Source organism: Quercus robur, chromosome 2 (genome assembly GCF_932294415.1).
Source record: "Quercus robur chromosome 2, dhQueRobu3.1, whole genome shotgun sequence".
Taxonomy (NCBI): Eukaryota; Viridiplantae; Streptophyta; class Magnoliopsida; order Fagales; family Fagaceae; genus Quercus; species Quercus robur.
In genome coordinates this window covers 30,456,163-30,466,477 of record NC_065535.1, presented here as the reverse complement: position 1 = coordinate 30,466,477, position 10,315 = coordinate 30,456,163, and the positions used below count along the sequence as shown (strand labels likewise).

General features: G+C 33.3%; 3 protein-coding genes across 3 annotated transcripts in view; all 3 read left to right on the top strand.

The window, feature by feature from the left end:
• The first annotated feature begins 6,472 nt into the window (after window positions 1–6,472).
• LOC126697390 (uncharacterized) lies at window positions 6,473–7,093 on the top strand. The gene has a single exon (XM_050394375.1). The coding sequence runs from the start codon at window positions 6,473–6,475 to the stop codon at window positions 7,091–7,093; it is 621 nt and encodes a 206-aa protein (XP_050250332.1).
• A 1,044-nt stretch (window positions 7,094–8,137) lies between these two features.
• LOC126713284 (abscisic stress-ripening protein 3-like) overlaps window positions 8,138–10,315 on the top strand; it is a 28,186-nt gene continuing 26,008 nt past the window's right edge. The window contains exon 1 of the mRNA XM_050413001.1: window positions 8,138–8,156. The gene's annotated coding sequence lies outside the window, so the exon portion shown is untranslated. The remainder of the gene's footprint in view (window positions 8,157–10,315) is intronic.
• LOC126713287 (abscisic stress-ripening protein 3-like) lies at window positions 8,155–9,350 on the top strand. Its single transcript, XM_050413006.1, has 2 exons — window positions 8,155–8,371; window positions 8,933–9,350. The coding sequence occupies exons 1-2, from the start codon at window positions 8,225–8,227 to the stop codon at window positions 9,110–9,112; spliced, it is 327 nt and encodes a 108-aa protein (XP_050268963.1). The 5' UTR covers window positions 8,155–8,224; the 3' UTR covers window positions 9,113–9,350.

The window sequence follows — 10,315 nt, the reverse complement described above, 5'->3', positions numbered from 1 at the left end:
AAGTGATGTCCATTAGAATGTAATTAATTAAGTATCATATGTCAAGTAATGGGATGAGTCCAATAGTCCATATCTAGCTGCACTATAGTTCATGTTCAATATAATAAGGTATGTCCAGCAATGGTCTATGCCCAAGTAATGTATGTCCATCAATGGTCTATGTCCAAATAATACATGTCTGGTAGTGATATGAATTCAATTTATTAATATATATGTTTATTAATGAAGCATTAGTAAATCCATGTTTATTAAATGGTGAGATAATATTAAAGTAATTTGCATCCAGCGGTAAAATGATAATGAGTTAACATATACTTAATAATGTAATTTCAAAGATGGAGAAAACGTTGACTTATCTTTTATGTTTTTTACTCCAGCTGTATAGCAGCACTTCATTCTTTATATGATTTGTGGTTCCAGCCGTATAGTGTTAGTGAGCTTCATAGTTTGTGGCTCCAACCATATAGCATCACTTTGTTCTTTATATGATTCATGGCTCCAGCCGTATAGCGTTAATGAGCTTTTATGTTTCTGACTCTAGTTGTATAGCAGCACTTCATTCTTTATATGATTTGTGGCTCCAACTGTATAGCGTTAGTGAGTTGATAACATTCCAACAGTATAATAATATGAGTACAGCGGTACAATAATAATAAAATAAAATATACTCAATTGTATAATTTCAGGGATAAAAATATAATGACTTATCTTCATAGTTTGTGGCTCCAGCAGTATAGCATCACTTTTTTCTTTATATGATTCGTGGCTCCAGCCGTATAAAGTTAATGAGCTGATAACATTCCAGTAGAATAATAACATTAGTTGAGTGATATAATGATAATGAATAAAATATACTTAATAATATAAAGTTGAAAATAAAAATATAATGACTTATCTTCATAGTTTGAAGCTCCAGCCGTATAACATCAGTGGACTTAACATTTCAGCAGCAATATGATATTATGAGTCCTTTCATGGTGACTTCATGATTGAAGGAGGAAAATGGGTGCTACTGGAGGGAGAGAGAATATGTCCAGCCGTGTGCATAGGTTGGTTAAGTTTCTTATCTTTATCATGAACTTAAATGATTTTCCCCATATAATAGTCTTTTAGTTTTTAGTCAAATATAAATGATATTGCCTTCCTTAAGAAGAACTTTTAGTATTATAAATTTATGTATTTCATGAGAATGACTTTAATATGAAATCATTGTGCCTTCTAAGAGAAGGACTTTTAGTCTTTAATGTTCATATGCCTTCCATGAGAAAGGGCTTTTGTAATGTGTTCTTGGAAGAGTGTTTGGTATCTTTTAAGATGTATGGAGATGGTAAGAAATATATATGTTTTGTGAGATATGTTGTTTGTAAGGTAGATTAGAAATATATGTAAAAAGTATTTATGGATAGTTTGTGAGGAATGTGTTTGTAAAATATATGGGAGTAAAAGATAGATAATATGAAGGTTAATTATAGTAAATACATGAGCTTATAGTTGCTGCTGGAGTTGTTTTTTGTGTTATGACATTGGTTATGTAGCTTTCTACGAAAGAGGTATTGTAAGAGAAATAGAAAAAGAGATGGAGATGTGTTTATGGGCAACAAAATGATGATATTTCAAAATAATAGAGTGTGGGAAAGATGGGTAATGGATAATGGTGTGATGTAATAGATGTGTTGTAATGGTGTTATCTAAGAAGAGATATTTTTGTAAGAGAGATGGAGAAGTATAGAAATGCTTAGAGATATGGGCAACAAAGTGAATGAAGTTTCAGAATAAGGGGGTGAGAGAGGAATGGATGGTGGTACCCCTTGTTAGTGTGTAGCTTGGTCCTCTTTATATAGAGCCAAGTATGTAACTAGATTAGAATTAGTTGAAGGGAAATTTAGCAAATAAGGAAAAGTCTTTGACAAAGTAAGTGGTTTTATTAGTGGGTTTTTGTTTTTAGCCAAAAAGAAGAAAGTTTGAGACTTTAATGCTATTGGAGCTGCTGTTACAGCTGTCAGTCATAACTGTCAGCTCTACAGCAGTAGCTGTTGTATGATGTCATCTGAATGACATCTTCTACTGGAGGAAAATATTTGGCATTAAATTCATGGTTTGGCTGAAAATGGTAAGATAACCTTTATGAGACCTTTCTATTTCTGATATTGCAGTTGGAAGCTAATGATCTTAGCTTAAAATGGTAGGATTTCTTTTATGGCATCCTTACTTCTTTTGGTATAGCTGGCAGTTGCTGGGATTGACCATTAATGGGCAAGTGATGTCATTTTAGGACATGTGTCAACTACCTAAGTTGCTGCTGGAGCTATTGCAGTTCCTGCTAGAGCTACTGCTGCTTCCACTGGAGTTGTTGCAACTTCTGCTAGAGTTGTTGCAACTTCTGCTGGAGCTGTTGCAGCTTCTGCTAGAGCTGTTGCAGCTTCCACTAGAGGTGTTCAACTTCTATTGGAGCTGTTGCAGCTTCCGTTGGAGTTGTTGCTAGTATTTTTTGGCTAGGTTTCCTCTTTTGGAAAGTTATATGTTTAGTCTACGGTTTTATTACAATATAATTTTCGTAAGTAATAAACTAGTTGGTTGATATTTAATAAAGTTTTAGAAATGTAATTATAGTTCTCTGTGTTTTGACCAAAGCAAGGAGAGCATTTAATGCTAGATATTAATATGGATTTAGCCATGTGCTTGAGATTGATTCAAATGAAAATAATAATATAATTAATATGAAATGATATAATTACATTTTTAAACTTATAATATATGATGGACATTAATTTTTATGTAAAGAGCATGGAGAGTTTTATCATTTTAAGTATTATGTGATATGAGAGGCTTACCAAATGTTACCTATTGCACACTCACCAGTCAAAGTTCAGGGAATTGGAGAAGACATGCCAAGCAACATGTTGTCCCTTATCAACTTTGAACCACTAGAGCTTCACTAAACATACTTCCTAGTCCTCCAAATCACGACTCCCAAAATTCTCCCGATGAGACTCATGAGCTTGGATCATAAGCCAAAAATGAGATGTTGTGCCACGAGATTGAACCACGGGCTTTGATGAGATAATATCGCTATGGGTTTTGGACCATGGGCTTTGACGTCTTTTTGTGTAAATATGGGTTCTTTTGGGCTTTAAAAGAGATTTTCCTAAAATCCATGATAATATTGATGTGGTGTGGGTTGCCAATGAAATAAAGGCATGTGGTGTGAAAAATTTTTCCTCAACACCCATTTTGGCCCAAGATAGTGTCTCATAAAGATTGATAGCCATTACCATTTTTTGTGCATAATACTAAAGTTCTGTTGTAAAATAAAGGATTTAGTAGGTTATAAATCTATATTTTAACTAGAAATTAAAGGTTTTTATTTTGTTCATATATACAATATATTAATGATACATATATAAGTAGAGATATATATTTGTTTACAAATTCAATCGAAGTTTGAAAATTATTTATCCTCATTCTTTATAGATTAGTTTAATTTAAAAGTTTTAGATCTATAAATAATATGACTATTTTAAATAAATAAATATTGTGTGATCCAATGTGCTTTGGAGGGTGCTATCCTATCATATGTAGTTTCTTCCATAAAATTTTATATATTCAATCCAACTAAAAATATTTCAAACAAATTATTTGACTATATATAAGAGAAGAATAAAAGAAAAGTTCTTGCTAATTATTTCATAGAAAAGTTCTTGCTAATTATTAGTAAATTAAGAAAAGTGAACATAGAAGTACTAACGATATATGCAATGGCAAAGTCATAAAATTTCCTCAAGGGGGGCTCAAGCCAAATATATGATTGTATTCTGTAGCTTTAACTCTTTCAATATAAATGTGAATGACTTTATTTTTGAAAAAATAAAAATAAAAATTTTTTGCTAAAGAGATTTACTTATATATTTTTATAAAATTATGCTTTAAATGCTCCTAAAATTAATAACTTATATATGACAAAAAAGTGAATATAAAAAAGATAATAAATGAGACAACAATAAATTAAAGAACATTTACACTTTAAAAAAAATAAATAAAAGGGGACCGTTAATTAAACTTTATTCAATATTTTAAATTTTTAACATTAAAAAAGAAGGTGAGGGGCATTTTAGAAATATCCAAGGGCGGCCCAGGCCCTCCTACCTCCGCCCCTTATATATGATAAAAGATTAATAAAAATTTTCAAAATTCCTTGTATCTTTTTTATTATATTTTTTAAAATATAATACTTTCTCTTCCTTTCATTCTTCTCGAATTCTAAAGCAGTAAAAGCCAAATTACCAACAAGACTAGGAATATGTTTTTCTCACAAAAGCCAAATTACCAGCAAGACTAGGAATATGAGAAAAGTAGAAAACAAAATAATTATAAATTACTTGGATGGTTGAATATTATTTAGGAAGTTGACATATAGATGTATAGAAAGTTAGTATGGATGTGTGTGTATATGAGAAAACTGCTAAACAAGAATATTTATTAAAATATTATATAGGAAGTTGACATATGGATATGTAAGTACGCTCACTCCTAAGGGTTTGAGAGGTAGATGTCTCAAGTTGAATCCTGCAATGGGGAGCAATTGAGAAATAAATTCATGCTCTCAACTCATTCTCACTAACGTCCTCAATAGGGATGGGCACACAATTATGGTTCATCCAGATTCCTTGCTCTGTATCCTCAGGCCTAATGGGTAGTGTGGGCGCAACGGGAGGGGAGTATGCCTCGGTCGAGTGGACCTAGATTAGGTCTAGAAATCATATAAATAACATCCTTCATGGAAAGACTGATCTTACTACCAAAGTATGGATTCGGAGTTTAAGTATAATTTGGAAAGGTGTTAGGCACTCCAGACCGCCTGACTCGTGGATCGGCTTCCACTCATTGTGTCTTACGTCTTAATCTTGTTAAAGGCATATTCAATACTGCCATTCTAGACTCACACACACTAACATACATCTAGCAAACAAACATGGCATTTTATCCCACACCCTAACATACATCTATCATGCATCTCATATTATATCTTAGCATACATCTATCACACATAGCATTATATTACATTCCAGGCAAAAACTTGTAAATATCAAATCAAGGTAGAAAAATAGGCATGGCAAGATCAAAACAACATGTTCACATATTCATAGCAAACCTAGATTGCATATCTAACGTCATATCCATCACATCCACAACTAGATGCATGTACATGTGAATGCATAACTTACCTCACTCCATCACAGTACCTATGCATCAATGTATGGTCATATGGATGCGTGTTCATGGCAAAACAAAGAAAAACAATAAAGGAACCCTAATCTAACATGTGAAGAACAAACCAACAAACAAACAAAGAAACAGAATATAAAATAGATGGGGTATATTCTCTTCAAAGTAGGTTTTATCTAGTACTCTTGCTATGTGAAATATTATAGTGTCAATGTTCAGAATATAATATCGTAATCTGAGAACTTTTCCTTATTATTTATTTTTTTTTATAAATGAAAGATCTTTCTATATTTGAGTTTCTTTTCTCTATAATCTTCTATGAAGTTTTTGTAGTCCTCCCTTTTCGCATAAATTTTGCATGATGAAGTCTAATGCCAGTACCTAACCTTTGAGTAAAGGACATAACAAGGTTCCTGCGGGTTGCTTTCAAAAAAAAAAAAAAAAAAAAACCTCCTATGGGTGAATCTTTTACATACATAACAAGGATCAACATTAAGTCCATATCTCTTTGCACTGATAACGGATGAGCTCATTACATCAATCTAAAAGTCCCTTAATGTATGCCTTTTGTAGATGATATAGTTTTGGTGGATGGAATTAATGCCAAATTAGAAATTTGGCAAGATACTATAGAATCTAAAAAAACTTTCGATTAAGTATGACTAAAATGGAATACATAGAATGTAGGTTTAGTAAAAGTAAAAACAAAAATGAAAGGGCAGTAATACTTAATGGTCAAGAGATACTAAAGAATGATAGTTTTCTATTTCTTAGATCAATATTTCTTAAAGGTGAAGAAATTGAAAAGTGTGTGAATTAAAAGATATGAGCAAGGTGGATGAAGTGGAGAAGCACATCTAGTAGAGGAAGAGTGAAATGATCAAAGTCGAGGGAACAACAAAGGTAGAGAAAACCAAAATTCACTTTGGTAGAAGTAAAAAAAAAGCCACGTCGGTTAAGGAAGTAATAAATAATATGACTTTAGATATAATCGAATGGAAAAAAAAAAATACATGTGGCAAACTCTAACTAATTAATCTTAAGGATTCATAGCACATCCCAAAATTTTGGGACTAAAAACTGTGATTTAAAAAAAGTTTTGAAAACACGTGTTTATAATATTTATAAAGCAAAAAAAATTTTTGGTTCAATGTTTCAAATAACATGTTTCAGTATGCAAAAAAATATAAATATAATTTTGCAACTTAAATATGTTCTCAAGTTTGGGAAAGGTGTAGAAAATTTTGCAATGGGGAATTGTTCTCCCAAAGGGGTCACTTTGGTTTGTCAAAACTCTTTCCGAATTCTGATGGATTCCGGGGCTGTACTAGATTTTAATGGCCCGATTAAAGCTCGGGAAATCCTCGATGATCACCCAGGGTATGGCATTTTCCAGCAGGGTCAAGCTTCATCACCATTGCAAGACCTTGAGTGCTTAATTAGTGGCAGATTGTATTATCTACTTCCACTAAGCAAGGAGCACAAGCTTTGCAAAAATGGGGTCACTGAGCAAGTGAAAAATATAGGGATCATTAAGCAATTGGAGGCTGAGTGGATGAGTGTGGTTGAGCCAGCTAAGATGTCATCATACGTTGCATCAGATTTTGTTAATAACTTAGCAAATGGTTCAACTCTTGAAGTCCTACCAATGGTTGGAGATAGAGTTTGGAGAGTGAAGTTGGTTATTGACACAAAACAATTGGAGGAAATCTTGTCAGAACAAGTGAATACTGAGGCATTGATTGAGAAAATGAGAATGGTTGCAAGCTCTAGTAGCTTAACACCAAAGAGAACAGAGAGTGCTTGGGGAATGAGTTGGAAGCCAACCCTCCTGAACCTTTTCAAGTTGCCACTTGATAATGGCAAATAAAAGCCAAGTTTCATGCCTATGCTCAACTTTATTTTCCTTGCTCTTAGAGTACCTCTAATTCTCTCATGAGTTTGTTCTACTGTCCCAAGAGCAAACCAATCTTGTCTTGTACAATTAATGAGGGAAATGGGAAAGATGTTAAGTTGCTTGGTTAGGAAACTAAGAAACATACTCAAGTTCAACGGTGATGGCAACACAGTGGCTAATGACACAACTCCAAGTTCAACGGTGATGGCAACACAGTGGCTAATGACACAACTCCGGCGATCGGTGTCAACAATCTTGTGGCAAGAGACACCTTACTGATAATCGATGCTGGCAATTCGATGGTAAGAGACACCTCACTGGCGACCAGTGACCAAAAACGTGACCCCGCAACTAGTGTCAGAGGTCCGATAATTGAAGATGTCATTTTATCAATCAATGTTGGCGGTCCAGTCACTTGAGATACTGCTCCGACATTGATTGTCAGTAGTCCGGTTGTCAAAGCTATTGCTTTGACTGCCAGTTCTAGTGGTCTACTCACCGAACCTTTGGTACCAACGACTTTGGTGTTGAGCCATCGCTTTGATGATTTACTTCAAAATTTTTACCCGACATACTTAATACCTGAAAATATTTTACTAACAATGTTTTATACATAAAAAAATTTTACATATAAAATATTTTACATTTAAAAATATTTTACTTCAAAACAAACAGAAAGTAAATATACAAATTGAATTTCAATTGAATACCTTTTATAAAAGCCTAGATTTAATTCTAAGTGGTCAAATGACTAAGCCCTCCCCAGGCCATGAATTTTGTCATTAAAGGTCAAGACTTAAGGAATAAGTTATATCTATAATCTATAATATATTGGCCTGAATTTTTGTCATCATAGGTCAAGACTTAGAGATTAAGTTTGATATATATACACACACGTTACACGCTTATAGATACATACACACACGTTACACGTTCATGTCCTGGGGGAGGGCTTAGTCATTTGACCATGATCACCACTATATATAATCACCCTAACCCAAACCCTTAATCCACATCACACAGAGCAATTAATAACCTTTCTCATTGATTTCTGGCATTGTAGTTCTTCTGCTTTCTCAAGTCACATATTACTTTCCCACCACGATGGCTTACCACCACCACCATGACCGCCATCACCACCTCAATAAAGATGAAGAAAAACCTGTTGATCATAAGAAGGAAGAGAAGCACCACAAGCATCGCGAGCACCTAGGTCGGCTTGGTGCTGTTGCTGCTGGAGCTTATGCCTTGGTAATCTTCCTCGTCTAGTAGCCATTTTTCCTTTTAATTCCATCAGTTTTTTTATATAATTGCCTGTTTACGTTTTAAAAATTGCTATTTTCACTGTATTGAAGTTTTTCTATTATTGTTACAGATACTGTTTTTGATCTCGAGTACCATGAACCAATATCTTTAATTAATCGAAAACGCTATAGAAAAGAATGTTTTTTTGGGGATCAATGAGAGATTTCATTGAAAACAAAGCACTATACAATAGCATAAATGATCCTACACATAATACATATACACTAGAGAAATCAAACAAAACTTGCTGCGAAGACAAACAAACAAACCTTTTACAAATTAAAAGCAGCAAAGCTAGTATATACATAGCACTTCATTAGTTATTTAGTCATGTGTTGTGTTGGCTCTATCAGGAGTTTCTGTGAGCATGCATGCATATTCGGGATTTCTTGATGGAAATAAAATCTATGTTGAATCCAATTGACCTTAAAATTTATCTGTGTATAGTTGTTTTAGCCATTTTCAAATTCGTACTAGAACTCTAATTTGTTTCAATTATTGTTTCAGCATGAAAAGCATAAGGCAAAGAAAGATCCAGAGCATGCCCACAAGCACAAGATAAAGGAGGAGATTGCAGCAGCAGTTGCAGTAGGAGCCGGTGGGTACGCGTTCCATGAGCATCATAAGAAGAAAGAAGCAAAGAAAGAAAAGAAGGCTCAGGGAAAGAAGCACCACCATCTCTTTTAAGAGTCTATAAAATATTTATATATGTTTTGTTTTATTCAGAATATTTGAGACGTACATGTTAATCGTCAATAAGCGACTACCCCAAATAATATTATTAGGAATGAATAATGAGTTTATGAAACTCTTCTAGATGGGGTATATTCTTTTCAAAGTAGATTTTATCTAGTACTCTTGTAATCTGAGAACTTTTCCTTATTTATTTATTTTTATATAATTGAAAGATCTTTCTATATTTGAATTTCTTTTCTCTGTAAGCTTCTATGAAGTTTCTGAAGTCCTCCCTTTTAGCTTAAATTTTGCATAATGAATTCTAAGGCCCGCACCTAACCTTTAAGTAAAGGAAAGTTCCTGCGGGTTGCTTTCAAAAAAAAAAAAAAACTTCTGTGGGTGAATTTATTGCATACATAACAAGGATCAACATTAAGTCTGTATATCTTTGCACTAATAACGGATGAGCTCATTACATTGATCTAAGAGTAAGTCCCTTAATGTATGCCTTTTATAGATGATATAGTTTTGGTGGATGGAATTAGAAGTGGGATTAATGCCAAATTAGAAATTTGGCAAGATGTTGTAGAATCTAAAAACTGTCAATTAAGTATGACTAAAATAGAATACAGAGAATGTAAGTTTAGTAAAAGTAGAAACAAAAATGAAAGGGCAATAATACTTAATGGTCAAGAGATGAATTATAGGATATGAGTAAGATGGATGAAGTGAAGAAGCGCATCCAATGGAAAAAGAGTGAAATGATCAAAGTCGAGGGAACAAAAAAGGTATAGGAAACCAAAAATCACTTTGGTAGAAGTAATAAAAAAAAGACACGTCAATTAAGGAAGTAATAAATAATATGACTTTAGATATAATAGAATGGAGGAAAAGAATACATATGATAAATCCTAACTAATGAATCTTAAGGACTCATAGCACATCCCAAAATTTTGGGACTAAAGTTTTGTTATTATTGTTGTTGCATTGATCAATATGCGTGAAATGGCTACATCTCATTCTAATTTAGATGCACATTTTTGCTAAAATTAATAAAGGTTTCAAGCAAAAATTGTCCTTAGAAAGATTAGTATATATTGCTATCATACAATCAGGGGCAACTAAATGCATTTGGGGGCCTAAGCAGAGGCGGCATTATGTACTAGCCAGGGGGTTCAAATGAACCCTCTGACTTGCAATTTTTTTTTTCATATA